At 45.3% G+C, this 18,912-nt stretch overlaps 1 protein-coding gene across 2 annotated transcripts in view; it reads left to right on the top strand.

The window, feature by feature from the left end:
- FRMPD4 (FERM and PDZ domain containing 4) overlaps positions 1–18,912 on the top strand; it is a 494,176-nt gene that overhangs the window by 430,004 nt on the left and 45,260 nt on the right. For both annotated transcript variants that reach the window (XM_036306035.1, XM_036306034.1), the window contains exon 5: positions 12,119–12,164. In XM_036306035.1, coding sequence (XP_036161928.1) covers positions 12,119–12,164 — 46 coding nt within the window. The remainder of the gene's footprint in view (positions 1–12,118; positions 12,165–18,912) is intronic.

The following is an 18,912-nucleotide window of genomic DNA, read 5'->3' as shown; positions in this document are numbered from 1 at the left end:
GCCCTAACCGTTTTGGCTCAGTGGATAGAGCTTCGGCCTGCAGACTGAAAGGTCCCAGGTTCGATTCCGGCCAAGGGCATGTACCTTGGTTGCGGGCACATCCCCAGTAGGAGGTGTGCCAGAGGCAGCTGATCTACGTTTCTCTCTCATGGATGTTTCTAACTCTCTATCCCTCTCCCTTCCTCTCTGTAAAAAATCGATAAAATATATTAAAAATATATATTTTATATATATATTTTATATATATATTTATTTATATATATATATTTATAGATATTTATATATAAATTATATATTTATATATATACTTATATTTATATATATATTTATATATATTTATATATATTTATATATATTTTATTGATATTTTACAGAGAGGAAGGGAGAAGGAGTGATAGTTAGAAACATCGATGAGAGAGAAACATCGATCAGCTGCCTCCTGCACGCCCCCTACTGGGGATGTGTCCGCAACCAAGGTACATGCCCTTGCCTGGAATCGAACCCAGGACCCTTCGGTCCGCAGGCCGACGCTCTATCCACTGAGCCAAACTGGTCAGGGCAATAAAATATATTTTTAAAAAATAAAATAAAATAAAAAATATAAACCGGTTGGGATGGCTCTGCTGATCTTACTGGGACTTGCCTGAGAGCTGAAGATTCAGCTCATGTCTACTCCACCGGTCTCTCTTCCTCTTTGGGCCAGAGTGTGCTGCCCGTGGCGATACAGACAGGAGTGGGCGAGCGTGAGCACACAAGGCCACTCACACAACCAGCTCTCCTCTGTACCTCTTCCATTGGCCAAAGCCACTCATTGTCCGAGTCCAAAGGCTAGGGTCAGGCGAGTAGCAGCCTCCACTTTCTGGCCATACGACTTTTTTAAAGTGCTGTCACCTATCTGAGCCTCATTTCCTTATCAGTAAAAGTGGGGTGACAGTATGGCCTACCTAGGGTGTTGTGAATATCACTGAAATGCTCTACATTTGCAATATAAAATAGAGGTGATATTATTGTCATTCTTAAAATATAAAGAATAAAATAGCGCCCTACCCGGTTTGGCTCAGTGGATAGAACGTTGGCGTTAGGACTGAAGGGTCCCAGGTTCGATTCCGGTGAAGAGCACATGCTCGGGTTGTGGGCTCGATCCCCAGTAGGGGGCGTGCAGGAGGCAGCCGATCAGTGATTCTCATCATTGATGTTTCAATCTCTCTCTCTCTCTCCTCTCCTTTCCTCTCTGAAATCAATAAAAATATATTTTTTTCTTAATTAAATCTTTATTGTTCAGATTATTACATTTGTTCCTCTTTTTTCCCCCCATAACTCCCCTCCTCCCAGTTCCCGCCCCACCATCCGCCCTCACTCCCCACCCACTATCCTCATCCATAGGTGCACGACTTTTGTCCAGTCTCTTCCCGCATCTCCCACACCCCTTTCCCCCCCAAGAATAGTCAGTCCATTCCCTTTCTATGTCCCTGATTCTATTATGATCACCAGATTATTTATTCACTTGATTCTTAGATTCACTTGTTGATAGATGCATGTTTGTTGTTCATAATTTGTATCTTTACCTTTTTCTTCCTCTTCCTCTTCTTAAAGGATACCTTTCAGCATTTCATATAATACTGGTTTGGTGGTGATGAACTCCTTTAGCTTTTCCTTATCTGTGAAGCTCTTTATCTGACCTTCAGTTCTGAATGATAGCTTTGCTGGATAAAGTAATCTTGGTTGTAGGTTCTTGGCATTCATCACTTTGAATATTTCTTGCCACTCCCTTCTGGCCTGCAAAGTTTCTGTTGAGAAATCAGCTGACAGTCTTATGGGTACCCCCTTGTAGGTAACTGAGTTTCTTTCTCTTGCTGCTCTTAAGAGTCTCTCTTTGTCTTTTGCTCTTGGCATTTTAATTATGATGTGTCTTGGTGTGGTCCTCTTTGGATTCCTTTTGTTTGGGGTTCTCCGCGCTTCCTGGACTTGTAAGTCTATTTCTTTCACCAGGTAGGGGAAGTTTTCTGTCATTATTTCTTCAAATAGGTTTTCAATATCTTGCTCTCTCTCATCTTCTGGCACCCCTATAATTCTGATCTTGGTACACTTGAAGCTGTCCCAGAGGCTCCTTACACTATCTTCGTATTTTCGGATTCTTTTTTCATTTTGCTTTTCCGGTTGGGTGTTTTTAGCTTCTTCGCATTTCAAATCTTTGCCTTGATTCTTGCGGTCCTCTGGTCTGCTGTTGGGAGTCTGTATAATATTCGTTATTTCAGTCCGTGTATGCTTAATTTCTAGTTGGTTCTTTATCACAACCTCGAGGGTCTCATTAGATTTGTTGAGGATCTCATTAAGTTTATCAGCGGCTTCTAGACAGTTCTTGAGAGACCTTAAAAGTGTGGTTCTGAACTGAATATCCTCCATTGACAGTTTTGTCCTGTTTCTTTGTCTCCGCATTTTTTATGCTTTCTTGGTGCACCCCCTAGTGGTCTTTGTGTGCAGTCCTCCTGTAGTTAAGCCTTGATTGTTGTAGTTAATACTAGGGGGATTTGACCTCCAGGCCAGCTGGCTGTGAGAATCCTGAAATCAATAAAAATATATTTTTTAAAAGAATATAAAAATAACCAAATCAAATAAAACTTTTTTAAAAATATATTTTTTATTGATTTCAGAGAGGAAGGGAGAGAGAGAGAGAGAGAGAGAGAGAGAAAACATCAATGATGAGAGAGAATCATTGATCCGTTGCTTCCTGCACGCCCCCTACTGGGGATCAAGCCGGCAACCCAGGCATGTGCCCTGACCGGGAATCGAACCTGAGACCCTTAAGTCCATAGGCTGAAACGCTATCCACTGAGCCACACTGGCTAGGGCTCCAATAAAACTTTTATCTTTGCTTTTCATTGAGGAAAATAAGCTCAAGGTAGAAGAGAATGCTGGACGCCTTTATGGAAATTGAGAATGTGCTTTGGCATTGCAGACAGAGGCCAGCTGGAATTGGAGGAACCCGTAGCAATCCTTCTGTCCATGGGTTTTCCTACTTGCTTCTCGCAGTGGATCTCTTTCTTCAACATAAACCTACCCCCCAATCCAAGCGCACAGAGCAGTGGGGGTTCTGGTTGCAAGGACACGGGTGTCCAGAGCCTCACCCTCTTGGAAGAGGTGAGAAGGGTTCCATGGAACCCCATGTGAAAACCACTCATTTAGTCCAAGCGCCTTCCTCTGCTAGATGAAGAAGATGAAGGCCAGAGGGCGATGTTGTTTCCCCAAAACTGTACAAGAATCAGAAGCTCCTTTAAGTACTAATGATGCGCCCCCCACCAAGAAGTGCTACCAGGACTGCCTCAACGCCACTCTGGTGTCTTCTGGGTTCTGTGCTTCTAGACCCGTATCTGCATTTCCACAGGACACTTTAAGGGCCCAGGCTTTGGAGTCAGGAAGCACAGGTCCATGTTCTGGTTCTGCCAGTTACTGAATGTGAACTGGGACCATGTCCTTGATCTCGCTGAACCTCAGTTTCCTCATCTCTGAAATGGGCATGATGGTGCCTTGTGTACCGGGTTATCAGAGGCTCGAATTACACAACACAAGTAACATGTAGGACAAGGTTGGGCACATAGTAATCATTCAGGACATATTCACTATTAATCAGCCTGCTTTGTAGTTGTTGCTGTTCCAAGTTTTGTCCAGTTTTATGTGCACTAGGGCACAGGGGTATATGTTTGCGGAGGTATTGAAATGGCATTAGTTGAAATCTTTAGAACTCATCATATATTTTTGGAAGAATATAGTACTTCTTAATTTTAGGGACAAACTGTTAAAACAATATGTTTTCAAGAGAATGAACTGCTGTCCTAGCCAGTTTGGCTCAGTGGATAAAGCATTGGCCTGGGACCAAAGGGCCCCGGGTTCGATTCCGGTCAAGGGCACATACCTCGGTTGCAGGCTCCTCCCCAGCCCGGGCCCTGGTCGGGGCTCATGCAGGAGGCAACCCATCGATGTGTTTCTCTCACATCGATATTTCTCTCTATCTTGCCCTGACTCTTCCACTCTCCCTAAAAATCAGTGGAAAAATATCCTCAGGTGAGATTCAAGAGAGAGAGAGAGAGAGAGAGAGAGAGAGAGAGAGAGAGAGAGAGAGAGAGAGAGAGAGAGAGAGAGAGAGAGAGAGAGAGAGAGAGAGAGAGAGAGAGAGAGAATGAGAATGAATGAGAATGGGCTGCTGCAAGGTGTATGCGGTGGAATTTCACGTTCCTGGACATCTTTTCTATCTCTGGGAGCCTTCAAACAATCAGGTCCAGCTGGCCAAACTGCCCCCTCCTTTATTATTTTATTATTATTTAAATCTTTATTGTTGAAAGTATTACATATGTCCTCTTTTTTTCCCCATTGACCCCCTCCAGTCCATCCCTTCCCCACCCCAGGCCTTCCCCACCCTATTGTCTGTGTCCATGGGCCATGCATATTTGCATGCAAGGTCTTCTCTAGCCTCTGTGTGGGAGACATATATTGATCAGTTTGTTCAGCATGATGCCTGTCAGTTATAAGAGCACTTGTCTCCACATGCACTCGAGAATGTGTGTTTAGATGGGACAGTGTGTATGGATGGACGGCAACCTGTTCCATCAGCCAGCAGAATAGAAACAGCTCAGTCGGACACTAAGAAGAGTAAAAGGATAAGGTACAGGAAGGCTATTAGAGTTCATTGAATTAAAGAGATACACACGTCACAAGATCAGGAGGGAATGACACAGCTTCAATGCGTTGACCATGTTTGAATGTCCGGTCATTTGCTCACCGTTTCCATTCTCTCCAGCGAATGATTTCAGTGTCTGTGAGGAGTTGATATGGTGGATAATTATAAGCTGTTCAGAGTGTTGGGGAGGTCAACACAATGAAGCATTAAACCTCCATTCAAAGTGGTCCGGTGACAACTTCTCTAAAAATGAAGGGCTTTGGCAGCAGTTGATGAGGCTGGCACTATGCCAGGGCTGGTTATCCGTCACAAGAAGCTTCGTGTACTTTTCACATCTCCAGGTTCAGATAGGAAAACAGAAGGCATCCTTTCCTAGTAACCTCGCGATACTTGAAGAATGCAGCAAAGTGTCATTGGAGAAATGCTGTTAACGGGTTCTTTTTCCATCAACGGTGGCTAGCCACCTCAGAGAGTTTAAGGCCTGAGAGGCACTAGCTTGCAAAAAAAAGAGTGTTATTCTAATCTCTCTGGAGAACTCTAAAGTGCAAGAAGAAAGAGTCTTATGTTTGTGTGAATTTACCTTAGAAGTAATAGTACATTTCCTGTACCTTATCACCCGTCATCCTATATAATAAAAGCCTAATATGCAAATTGACTGAACAGTGGAGCGACCGGTCGCTATGATGCACACTGACCACCAGGGGGCAGATGCTCAATGCAGGAGCTGCCCACAGGCCCCAGGCCAGCCAAGGCAGGTGCCAGCGGAGCTCCTCCTCTCCCCAGTCGCCCCGCAGAGGAAGGCGACCAGCAGCAGTGGCGGCGGGAGGTGGGGCTGGCGAGTGGGCAGCACCAGGCCAGCCAAGGCAGATGCCAGCGGGGGCCCCCGATCACCCCACTGATCAGCCCTGATCACCTGCCAGGCCTAGGGACCTTACCCATGCATGAATTTCGTGCACCAGGCCTCTAGTTCCAAATAAAAATACTGCACATCAAGCTTTGGAGTTACATTAGAATGTCATTTCACAGTTTACAAAGTCCTTTCGTAGATAGCCCTGAATTACATCTAGATTTTGCCTTTGGTTAAAAGAAAATAGTTTTATATTGATTTGAGGTAGGAAGGGAGGGAGGGAGGGAGGGAGGGAAACATCAATTTATTTTTCCATTTATTTCTACACTCATTGGTTGCTTCTTGTATGTGCCCTGACTGGGGATCGAACCTGCCACCTTGGAGTGTCAGAATGATGCTGTAACCAACTGATCTACCCACCCAGGCTATATCTTGCCTTTTAGAAGTCTAACCTTTCAGCCTTCATAAATTGACTCCTTACTTCCACTTTTGCAGTTTAAAATCTTACAGTTCACTTATTTGGACTAAATTAAAGAAAATCTCTTGAATTTCAACAAGGTATTTCCTATATATTTTAGTTATTTTGTTTTTGCTTTGTCTTCTCAATCTCTGAAGAAATCTCAATGCTCTTCGCAACTCCATTAACTTCCTATCAGTCTCTGAATTGATCAAGGGATCCAGTGGGCCTAGAAGGGAAATATACACTAGCACAGGCCAATGTGATTATATTGCAATATTAAAATCATGTGAGTATAGAGCAGGAAGTCGGTTAAAGAAAGGTGCCAAGCTATGCTGCTCTAAGAAAAAAAAACATTAGCTTTAGCTTCATTACTGAAAGGGATTTTATTTTATTTTATTATTAATACTAAAGGCTCAGTGCATAAAATGCGTACACTCGGGGGGGGGGGGGTGGTGTCCCTCAGTCCAGCCTGCGCCCTCTCGCGGTCCGGGATCCCTCGGGGGATAAGCTGTCAGTCATACATCCTTAGTGCTGCCACGGAGGCGGGAGAGGCTCCCACCACTTCTGTTGCGCTTGCCAGCCATGAGCCCGGCTTCTGGATGAGCAGCTCTCCCCCTGTGGGAGCGCACTGACCACCAGGGGGCAGTTCCTGCATTGAGCGTCTGCCGCCTGGTGGTCAGTGTGTGTCATAGCAACCAGTCATTCCGCGGTTCGGTTGATTTGCATACTAGCCTTTTATTATATCGGATATTTTTTATTGGTTTCAGAGAAAGAGGGAGAGGGAGAGAGAGATAGAAACATTAATGATGAGAGAGAATCATTAATCAGCTGCCTCTTGCACACCCCCCCACTGGGGACAGAGCCCACAACCCGCATGTGCCCTTGATTTGAATCAAACCCTGGACCCTTCAGTCCCCAGGCCGATGCTCTATCCACTGAGCTAAACCAGCCAGGGCTTGCTGAAAGGGATTTTAATACCAATAACCTCATTAGAATCGGAGCTGCTTCCTCACATCACTTTGCTTGTTGTAACAAAATCACATCCAATGAAATTTAAAAAATGGGACACAAACCATGACCTGCAGCCACTGATGCTGGTGTTCCAAAATGTTTCAAAGGACTCTCCATCACAAAAGGATAAGAAAAGACTTTTGTTAAAGGTATGAAGAGAGAGGAATTTCAGGCAAATTTGATAGGAGTCGCTTAGGGTACCTTAGACTATATTTTCCCCTGCAGGTCAGCATGTGACTCAGGGATTAAAACGATGTGTGTAACAAACTCAACCATTTAAAAAATATCGGCACTGCAATTTGAAATTATTCTCCAAAGTAGAAACTGCACTTGGAATTTATTATGAAATAATACTTCTCTAAATGTGCTTCTAACTGGATTTTTGAAGTCTCTAGCTGTTTGGGGCCTTCATAAAAAGAAGTTATCTGATTACTTGAACGTGGCATCATCCATTATCAATTCTAATTTTTCTGGCAAAGCTATTTTAAAACGGTTTAGATCTTATTTTCCTCCTAGGATCTTAGGGCTCGGGATTCTAAGGGATACAAAACATTATGAAGTTAATTTTTCTTGTCTGGCAAGTTATAATCCAATAATTATAGATGAGAGAAAATAGCAAAAAAGCGTGTTCGCAGTCTACGTGATAAATAACATTAAAATATTTTATATCAATTCAGATAACTTCGTTTATTCATTAAATGGTAACATTAAACATCAGTCTAGTTTATGTTTCAGGCAATTTGCCGAGAATTACTGTAGACACAAAGACTGTTAATGCCATAAATATAATAGACATTTTGAAAAATGCTTTCAAATTAACAAGGTATACTGAGCAATGCTTCTTTCCGAGGTTCTTGACCAAAAAAAATCTGTGGTGAATTCACAGGTGGATACTATTCTCAAGACAGTTATATTTTAATTGGTTATGAGTCTCTCTGTTAGTCTGGCAGACAGAACTTAAGACGGCCCCCAATGATGCTTGCCTCCTGCTAGCCATGGCTTTGTATCTTCCCCTCTTAGTGTGGGTGGGACCTATGATTTGCCTCTAGCCAACAGAATACAGCAAAGGTGATGGGATGTCACTTCCATGATTATGTTACATAGATTGTAACCTACATCTTGCCAAAGGACTCTCTTTTGCTAGTTTTTAAAAAAATACATTTTAATGGATTTCAGAGAGAAAAAGGGAGAGGGAGAGAGAGAGAGAGAAACATCCATGATGAGAGAGAATCATGGATCGGCTGCCTCCTGCACTCCCCCTACTGGGAATCGAGCCCACAACCCAGGCATGTGCCCTGACCAGGAATCATGCTGTGACCTCCTGGTCCATAGGTCAACGCTCAATCACTGAGCAACACCGGCTGGGACCAAACTCTGGGTTTTAAGACCTCCTTTGAAAGTCCTGCAGCACCCTGCTTTGGCGCGTAGGGGTGATTGGCATGTATTGGCATGTATTGGCATGAGGCCTCAGCTGAATGGATGCCCCATCTTAGCATCCTGGAACATGTGGATACATATGGCTCCCATCTTTGTTCCCCCTAGAATTGGGTTAGGCATCCTAAGGGGCCCAAAGTGCTGTGGAATATCTTCTTCTTGTCTGGCAGGTGATAATTAGCCACTTAGAGATGAGAAAACAAGCAACAGCCCATTCCCAGAATTGATAGATATGACACTGCGATGTGTGACATCTATGATTCTATTTCTAACAGAATGGTGATCAACAAGCCCTCGGTAATGGTGGGAACCAGGACTGCTCAGGGGACCACCCGCATCTGTGCCCTTTCCTCTTACTCAGCCATGAATGTGGCTCTTTGGCTGTGTCTCCTAGTTCTGATTCTGGAGAAAGGGAATCTGATTGGCTTATTCCAACACTGGGCTCCCATCAGCTGTGACCAAAGAGTGAGGTCCGGGGGCCCATTGCCTGCTGCCGCGGGTTCTGGGAGCAGACTGGGGCGGAAGAGGCCAGGCAGGATGGCCAGGCTGCCACACTCACGAATTCTTCAGTCAATGGAGCTCTCTCCCATTTCTCATCTGCTGGATGTTGTGTTGGTTTCTGCATGTTCTTCATTATTAATATGTGTTTTTATTGATTTTTTTAGAGAGGAAGAGAGAAGGCTAGAGAGATAGAAACATCGAGGAGGGAGAGGAATATCATCCATCGGCTGCTTCCTGTATGCCCCCTACTGGGGGTTGGGCCCTTATCCGGGGCATGTGTCCTGACCCGGAATTGAATGTGAGACCTCTTGGTTCCTGGGTCAGCACTCAACCACTGAGCCACACCCGCATATTTCTGCTTATTCATTTCTCTGTTGGAGAGAGCTGCATGGGCAGCAGTGGGAGCCCAGGGACTGTGTGGAATCAAGCAAAGCAGAGGTAGTTCAGTGCAGTGGGCCAGGCCCAAAGCGTTGGGAGGTTGTTCTCCATTGTCTTGGTGAGCAAATTAGGGATCATTTTAGAGATCTCCAAGGGCCGCTTCCCCTTAAACCAGGGGTCCTCAAACTTTTTAAACAGGGGGCCAGTTCACTGTCCCTCAGACCGTTGGAGGGCCGGACTATAGTTTAAAAAAAAAACTATGAACAAATTTCTATGCACACTGCACATATCTTATTTTGAAGCAAAGAAACAAAACGGGAACAAATACAATATTTGTATTTGCATGTGGCCCGCGGGCTGGAGTTTGAGGACCTCTGCCTTAAACAGTTTGGAAGTTTGCTGACATAGACCCCACCCCCCACCCCCAATTTCATCTTACTTCAAGTTCTGATTTTTTTTAAATCACAGCTACAAAGAGTTGAATTCATCAAAGTCATCAATTCACGGCATAAATGATTATCATCACAGACCGTGCAAGGCCCGTCTCTGGTTTTATTTATTTATGCTCACACCCACTCTTATCTCCCCCAAGAGAAAACCATTCTAATATGTGTAGTGTGCATCCTGTCATTTTTTATTGGCTTATTGCAAATATATTGTTGCTGTTTTGTGGGTGTATTTTGAGCCTGTGAAAATGGTGTTATATGTCATACTGTCTCGTGCAGATGCGCGTGCTGACATGCTCACCCATAATGCGTGATCATGCATCTTACCCACTGAATTCTCCTTCGCTGACACGGGGGCCCTGGTACCCCATCGAGTGGGAATTCTGGCTGGCTGCTCCATTTCCTGGGGTTCGCGGCCAGTGCTTGGCAGCTGGGAACTCGTGGGAGCAGATGGGCCACTCAGAGGCCTGCCTGCAATCATCCCAAGTGTGGTCGTTGTTTCTCCAGTTCTTGGAGGTTTTTTAAAAATATCTCATTGATTTCAGAGAGGAAGGGAGAGGGAGAGATAGAAACACCAATGATGATGAGAGAAAATCACTGACTGATTGGCTGCCTCCTGCACCCCCCTACCCCCCACCCCCACTGGGGATCAAGCCCGAAACCCGGGCATGTGCCCTTGACCAGAATCTAACCTTGGACCCTTCAGTCCACAGGCCAATGCTCTAGCCACTGATCCAAACAGGCTAGGGTGAATCCTTTGAGTTTTAGCCCTGCTCTTTCTGGTCTGCTGATTTCTCCCCCTCTCTTCTCCCCAGTCCCTCCCTCAGGGCTCACCCCACCCCACCCCCGACCCCACAGCTGCTGTGGAGTCAGTGGAACATGCTCCAACCCAGCCAGCCGGTGAGCGGGTCAAACCACAGGGCAGCTGGCGCGGGAGATGCAATTTGCAGCGGCTTCTCCGCGGGAACAGGCCGGCAGCAGACGCCCTCTGCTCGATTTGCTGGGGAAATAAATCCCAACGCAGGGAATTAATTACCGCCTGAAGTCGGGAGAGTCAGCTGATCCTCAGCAAAGTGGCAGCTGACCTTTCTCCCACTCGTGATAAAGAAGGATCAAAGGGAGGAAGGCAGAGAAACCGTCAGAGCCCATAATGTGATTTCCCCCCAGGGGTTGAGATCTTTGAAAGGTTCGGGTTACTTGGGGGAAATGAAATAAACCGTTATATTACACCGTTCTGCCTTTAGCCACCAAGGGTTCCCTACTGTGAAAATAGTTCCCAGCGAGGGCCTGTCTGAAATATGAATCTCCCAAGGTTGTAGGTGTCCCTACCGCGGGCCCAGTAAGCCACAGTATGGGAAGTCATGTTTCCTGGGATGCTGCTTTTATTTTATTTTATTCATTTACTTATTGTTGTTGTTGTTGTTAATCCTCACCCGAGGATATTTTTCCATTGATTTTTAGGGAGAGGGAGAGACAGAGAAACATTGATGTGAGAGAAACACATCGATTGGTTGCCTCCTGCACACGCCCCCACCAGGGCACTGGGCTGGGGAGGAGCCTGCAACCAAGGTGCATGCCCTTGACCAGAATCGAACCCTGGACCCTTTGGTCCGCAGGCTGACGCTCTATCCACTGAGCCAACCGGCTAGGGCTGGCGTACTGCTTTTACATAAAAACCTACAGTGCCACTTTCTTCCATGATGCTGATCCTGGGAAACTAACGGTGTTCAATGAGTGGATAGGATTTTTTATAACTGTGTTTGTATTGATTTCAGAGAGGAAGGGAGAGGGAGAGAGAAATTGAAACATCAATGATGAGAGAGAATCATTCATTGGCTGCTTCCTGCACACCCCCTACTGGGGATCAAGCCTGCAACCAAGGTACGTGCCCTTGACTGGAATTGAACCCAGGACCCTTCAGTCTGCAGGCCGATGCTCTATCCACTGAGCCAAACCAACGAGGGCAATGGATAGAATTTTAAAAATCTGTCCCCTTTACAGAAAACTTCACAGAAATTTTTAAGCAGCAAAGGAAAACCTGCAGAGGAAAATCAATTTTAAGAGCAGAGAAAAGTATAAAAAGACTGAGTTGATGCTTCTAAAACCAATCTTCCCTCCACGGATCTGGTTTTAAGACCCTGCCGTTTGGCATTGCAGATGGTATCACCCAGCGTAGACCGCGTGGGAAGCTTACAACTGGGTGGACACTTGGTTCTGGATTTCCCTCCGGTCTGCAAGCCCGCTTCCGAGCTGTTGGATTCTTTGCCCTTTGAGTCCAAGTGACATTCGCCACCGCATCACACATTTCATTCCCAAAGAGCCCTGTCCCCGTGCCTTTCATAAATGTGTTTTTTTTCTCTCTTTTACAGAAGCTGCAAAGAATCGATACTGCTGACTGTCATCCAGCCTTACCCTGTAAGTGTCCTGCGAGTAACAGTGCCCTCGCCTGGTCTCAGGCTCCTGTGTGCCCCTCCCTCCAGTAAAACCACGATGAGAAATGACAGCAGAGAAAAAATAGCGTGCATCCGCGGCACCAGTCACGAATCGGGAGTGTTTGTATGTTGTACTTCACGATAGCAACGCTAGTCATTGGAGAGAAAAGAAAGTAGCGCCTTTTCTAAATACTGTATCTTACAAATCGGCTGTCCAGTCCTATGAGACGCTCAGATCTGGAAATGGCACAAAACTCAAGACTTTCTTGAAGTTTCCAGCTTAAGTATCACAAGTCTCATGCGAATATCTCATAGTAGGGGGTTGAAGCATGATCATTTTTCTTTTCTTTTTTTAAAATATATTTTTATTGATTTTAGAGAGAAGGGAGAGGGGGAGAGAGAGAAACATCAATGATGAGAGAGAAACATCGATCAGCTGCCTCCTGCACACCCCCTACTGGGGATGTGCCCGCAACCAAGGTACATGCCCTTGACCGGAATCGAACCTGGGACCCTTCAGTCCGCAGGCCGACGCTCTGTCCACTGAGCCAAACTGGCTAGGGCAGTGGTCGGCAAACTGCGGCTCACGAGCCACATGTGGCTCTTTGGCCCCTTGAGTGTGGCTCTTCCACAAAATACCGACTTCTGCGCATGGGCCACGAGGTTTCCATCGCTCTGTCTGTGCGCGCCCGCACGTGGTATTTTGTGGAAGAGCCACACTCAAGGGGCCAAAGAGCCGCATGTGGCTCACGAGCCACAGTTTGCCGACCACAGGGCTAGGGCCATGATCGTTTTTCTTACCCCCACCTAGATAATTTGGTAGAGAACTCTAGATAGTTCTGTGAGACCCGCTTTAAAAGGTGGGTATTAGAGGTCATAGGGCCACCAAAATTTCATTCCGCAGCCTTCGTCAGGGGGGTGGGGAGTTATTAAAATCGTGCTGCCTTCAGTTCCCATGATTTTGTTATTGTTGTTACTCCTCACCCGAGGATATTTCTCCACTGATTTTTAGAGAGAGTGGAAGGGAGGAGGAGAGACAGAGAGAAACATCGATGTGAGAGAGATACATCGATTGGTTGCCTCCCACACAAGCCCCTACCAGGACCAGGGATCAAGCCCACAACCACAACCGAGGTATGTGCCCTTGACCAGAATCTAACCGATGAGACTTCAGTCTGAGGGCCGAGGCTCTATCCACTGAGCCACACAGGCTAGGGCCCATGATTTTCTTTTAAACAACTTTATCATGGTGTAATTCACATATCATAAAAGTCACCCCTTTTAAATGTACAATTCAAGGGTCTTTATGGAATTTACCGAAGTACGCGGCCTTCATCACAATCCAGCTGGAAAACATTCCTTTCACCCCAATGCGATCCCCCTTCCCATTTGCAGTGAAACCCTTCCCTCCCTCAATCCCAGGCCGCTGCTGATTTACTTTCTGCTTCTATAGAGTTGCCTTCGCTTGTGACTTTCGCACGTTGTCAGTGGAACTATAAAATGCTGAGGCAAATTCCTTCAGAGATTTCTCAAAACGTTTCCTGTCCGTACCTGTGTGTCCGCAGGGAGGAGCAGCGATTCCCACCTGGTTACACTTCTGTTTTCTTCCCCATAGAGCTAGAGTGTTCCTACATCAGTGAAAAGGCTCTGGTATCTGCCAGTCTCTACCTTATGACCAAACTCTTCATCTCCTCACCCCAGAATGTTCCTCCTAAGTCAGTGGTTCTCAACCTGCTGGCCCTTTAAATACAGTTCCTCGTGTTGTGACCCAACCATAAAATGATTTTCGTTGCTACTTCATAACTGTCATGTTGCTACTGTTATGAATCGTCATGTAAATATCTGATCTGCAGGATGGTCTTAGGCGACCCCTGTGAAAGGGTCGTTCAACCGCCAAAGGGGTCGCGACCCACAGGTTGAGAACCGCTGGACTAAAAGAAGACAATATTGAAATAGAAAGAAAGTTTGCCCTTACTGATCTAGTCTGAAGTGGCTCTTTTGAGTTGTAGGAGTGGAAATAATGTTAATTAAATAGATACATTACATGTAGAGAGGAGAGCAGATGAGAGAAGACATTTCAACATTTTACTTATATGTTTGGGTTCAGATTTTTCTATAAGCAAATTGGTGGGGGGGGGTTTATCTCAGTTGAGTTTTATTTCTTCCCAAACATTCTCTTGGCAATCAGGATTGACATACAGAAACAGATGACCCAGCAGACCAAAAGAACGCCCATAAATGGGATTTTATTACAGACAATAAAAATTAGCATTTTTATTTCCTTGTAATTTGCTGGCCCGCATTTTTAATGTTGTGTTTCCTCTGCCTAATGAGGTCCAGTCTAGACAGCGAGCCGATGTTCACAACTGAGCTCAGGGCACCCCAACATCCAGTCACAGAAATCAGTCTCCAGGGGGGCCCAGGTCAGGGGGGCCTGGACGAAGATCGTAGGGTCCCCACAATTCTGTGAGAAGAAATCATTCTTAACAGGTTGCTGCCTTATATTTTAAATAATATGGAGGGCGCTCTGTCCACCATTTTTACTTTATTTCTTAGAGAAAAAAATTGTGCCAGTATAGAAGGAAACACAGAAGTAGACAAGTATGTGTTGGCGAACCTTTCCCCTAGCGACAACCAATAGGAACATTCTGGCTCTTTTCCTTGCAGTCTGTTTGTTCTATGCCTTGTCAACAATTGAGATCATATTGTATGTACAATTTTATTCTGCTTCTTTCACTTCGTATATCCAGCATTTTACCGTATCATCAAGAATTCTGCATAAGCGTCATATACATGCCTATAAAACTTATGTTGATTTACTTAACCAACTCCGTATCATAGAACCCTTCATAATGCCTTTAATGTTTTGCTATTATAAATAATTCTGCAAAGAACATCTTTGTGTATAAATCCTACTGGTATTTACTAGTAGTAGTATCTATGTATTTAGTATTATTGTTATCCAAATCTAATAGTATTTCCTCATTATGGAATTTTAGAAGGAGAATTTCTGCATTACTTGTGAGTTTTATTTGTTTGGTTCTGATGTGCTGTCTTCTTTCCTTGTATGTGACTATTTTTAAAAATATATATAATTTTATTGATTTCAGAGAAGAAGGGAGAGGGAGAGAGAGATAGAAACATCAATGATGAGAGAGAATCATTGATTGGCTTCCTCCTGCACGCCCCCCACTGGGGATCAAGCCCACAACCCAGGCATGTGCCCCCTACCGGAATCGAACCTGGGACCCTTCAGTCCGCAGGCTGGCGCTGTATCCACTGAGCCAAACCAACTAGGGCTGTGACTGTTTTTTTTATTACAGATCTTTCTTGGCCAGCTTCTTTCTTCTTTTCTTTCTTCAGTTCCCAAGTCTAGAACTTCCCATTTCAGCCCTAGCTGGTATGGCTCAGTGGATAGTGTCAGCCTGTGGACTGAAGAGTGCTGGGTTCGATTTCGGGCAAGGGCACATGCCCAGGTTTCGGGCTTGATTCCCAGTATGTGGCGTGCAGGAGGCAGCCATCCAATGATTCACTCTCATCATTGATGTTCCTCTCTCTCTCTCTCCCTCTCCCTTCCTCTCTGACAGCAATAAAAATATATTTAAAACAAACCAAAACATGTAGAACTTCCCAGTTCAACCTTACCTGAAACAAGGAGTATTTAAAGAGTCTCGCCCCAGCCAGTTGCTCAGTGGTTATAGCATTGGCCCGTGGACCAAAGGGACATGGATTTGATTCCTGGTCAATGTCCTACCTTGTTTGCAGATCTGATCCCTAGTTGTGGGATATGTGGGAAGCAACCAACTGATGTCTCTCTCTCTCTCTCTCTCTCTCTTTCTCTCTCTCTATCTCTATCTCTCTCTCTCTCTCTCTCTCTCTATCTATCTATCTATCTATCTCTATCTCTCTCTTGCTCCCTACCTTGGTTACAGGTCTGATCCCCAGCTCTAGTAGTGACACATGTGGGAAGCAACCAATCAATGTGACTCACATCGATGTTTCTCTCTCTCCCTCTCTCTTCCTCTCTCCTTCACTTCCCCTCTCTCTAAAAAAATTCAATCAGGTTTCTTTGAGGGACCCACTTGCCTGCCTCTCACTTCCTGCCTACCTTCCAGCATGTTCCACACACCCGAGGGAGGCTCCAGACCTCCTCATGGAAGCCCCAGTAGCAGACGCTATTAGAACTGGAACCAGGTTCACTTGGCATGTGTCATATCAAGCATGTCAACCCACTTTCCAACTGAGACAACCAGTGATTCCTTGCCTGTGGGCTTCTGGCCGTAGGAGCATGCTCATGGAGCACACCGGAAGTGCCGGAAGTGCGGAGGTATTACTCCTCCCAGAGGAACAGCAGCTGGTGGATAAAGGCCCCAGCTTCCCCTCTTCCTCAGTCAGTATAACTCTCAGGCCTGTGGTCTGCCTTGGTTCCCACAGTGATCCAGTTGCTTTCAGGGGGTGCCTGCCTTCACAGTGAATGCTTTATGGGTTACCCCCCTTCCCTGCCTCCCTTCCCCCACTTTCCTACCTGTGCTTCCTGGGAGCGCCTCCCAACTCAGCTGCCTGCCTGTGAATCCTTGTCTTAGGGTCTGCTTTAGGCGGGGACTCCAAACTAGTATGTCATCAACAGGCATTTTCCCAGCGCCTACTGTCTGAGTAGTACTGTAAAGCTACGGGGATTACAAGTTCAAGGCCTTACACTTCAGTTTCAGGAATTAATCTTATTGATGTCATTTGTTTCCAGCTCTGTTCTAGTGACTTCTGAGAGCATCTAACGCATCAGGAGCATGCGGCACACTTATCTTGGCCACCTTAGCAATAGCTGATTTGGAAAGGGGTGAAGGGTTAATTAGAGGCCTTCTAATCTCAAAATTAATTAACAGCGGGAGAATCTGATTATTCTAAATAGTAATTACTTATCATTTCCACCACAGGCCATGAAGTGCTTATGATCAGGTGTGCAGGTTGCTAGGAATTAATCCACCAGGTTTTGGAGTGGTGCACATTGTATATTTTTTGAGCGGCAGAGAGAGATCTGAGTTAAAACTGCAGTTTCACCCTAACCAGTTTGGCTCAGTGGAGAGAGCATCGGCCCTCGGACTGAAGAGCCCCGGGTTCGATTCTGGTCAAGGCTACCTACCTCGGTTGCAGGCTCGATCCCGGCTCTGGTCAGGGCACATGTGGGAAGCAACCAATTGATATGTCTCTCTCACTTCGATGTTTCTCTCTCTCTGTCTCTCCCCGTCTCTTCCACTCTCTCTAAAATTCAATGGGAAAATATCCTCAGGTGAGGATTAGCATAAAAAAATAAAAAACTACAGAAGTGACTGACTTACATTTCCCATGAACTCCAGCCACTGGAATAAGCCAGTACTTTGTTGATTCTAATTCAATGATCTTCAGACTTGAAGAGCTTATGGTTTTATGATCTGAATGTAATTTTTAAAAATATTTTATTGATTTTTTACAGAAAGGAAGGGAGAGAGATAGAGAGTTAGAAACATCAATGAGAGAGAAACATCGATCAGCTGCCTCCTGCACCCCACCCACTGGGGATGTGCCCGCAGCCAAGGTACATGCCCTTGACTGGAATCGAACCTGGGTCCCTTCAGTCCGCAGACCGACACTCTATCCACTGAGCCAAACCAGTTAGGGCCTGAATGTAATTTTTAAAATGTATGTTGATGATATAAAATACGACTCCAGGATAAAAAAAAAAAAAAGCACTCCTATGGATTCTTAGTTAGACTTGATATGTATAACATGATATTTGCTTAACTACCTTGGCTACCTGGTGTGCTTTCTGGTTTTCCTAGATTACCAGGTTTGTTGTTAGTGCCTGGTAAATAGATATGGGAATGAGGCTCCAAGCAGTGGGCATGCTCTAGCAACAGGGAGAAGAGAGAAGCAGCCCATCTTTCTTTATTTAAAATATATTTTTATTGATTTCAGAGAGGAGGGGAGAGGGAGAGAGAGATAGAAACATCAGTGATGAAAGACAATCATGGATCAGCTGCCTCCTGCCGCCCCCTACTGGGGATCGAGCCCACAACCTAGGCATGTGCCCTGACCAGGAATAGAACTGTGACCTCCTGGTTCATAGGTCGACATGCAACCACTGAGCCACACCAGCCATGTAAAGCATCTCATCTTGACAAGTTCTGCTAAACAGGGCCACTTACCTTAGGGGCAAATAACCCTATATACTCCCATGGGGACATCACTGCATTCCAAGATCACACAGCAAATGATATGCATCAGAAATTACGTTCTGTTAAATATGCTTTTTTATCGAGGCAAGGAATTATGTAGAACTTTTTAGAAAAGTATGGTAAAATACTACATTTAAAAATTCAGATGCGCCCTAATTGGTTTGGCTTAGTAGATAGACCGTCAGCCTGCGGACTGAAAGGTCCCAGGTTCGATTCCGGTCAAGGGCATGTACCTTGGTTGCGGGCACATCCCCAGTAGGGGGTGTGCAGGAGGCAGCTGATTGATGTTTCTCTCTCATCGATGTTTCTAACTCTCTATCCATCTCCCTTCCTCTCTGTAAAAAATCAATAAAATATATATTAAAAAAAATTCAGATGCATAGAAGACTAAACCTCACATGTATGAAACCCCTCATTCCCGAATAATGCCAGAGAAGGGGGTGTTCCGCCTTCTGACATCTCGCCTCATTAGGCAGGTCTGCGTAGTGTAGCTTTATTATAACCGCTTCACTTGTGCTCAGT

The sequence above is a fragment of the Myotis myotis genome, unplaced genomic scaffold, assembly GCF_014108235.1.
Source record: "Myotis myotis isolate mMyoMyo1 unplaced genomic scaffold, mMyoMyo1.p scaffold_m19_p_4, whole genome shotgun sequence".
Lineage (NCBI taxonomy): Eukaryota > Metazoa > Chordata > Mammalia > Chiroptera > Vespertilionidae > Myotis > Myotis myotis.
This window is presented reverse-complemented; position numbering and strand designations above follow the sequence as displayed.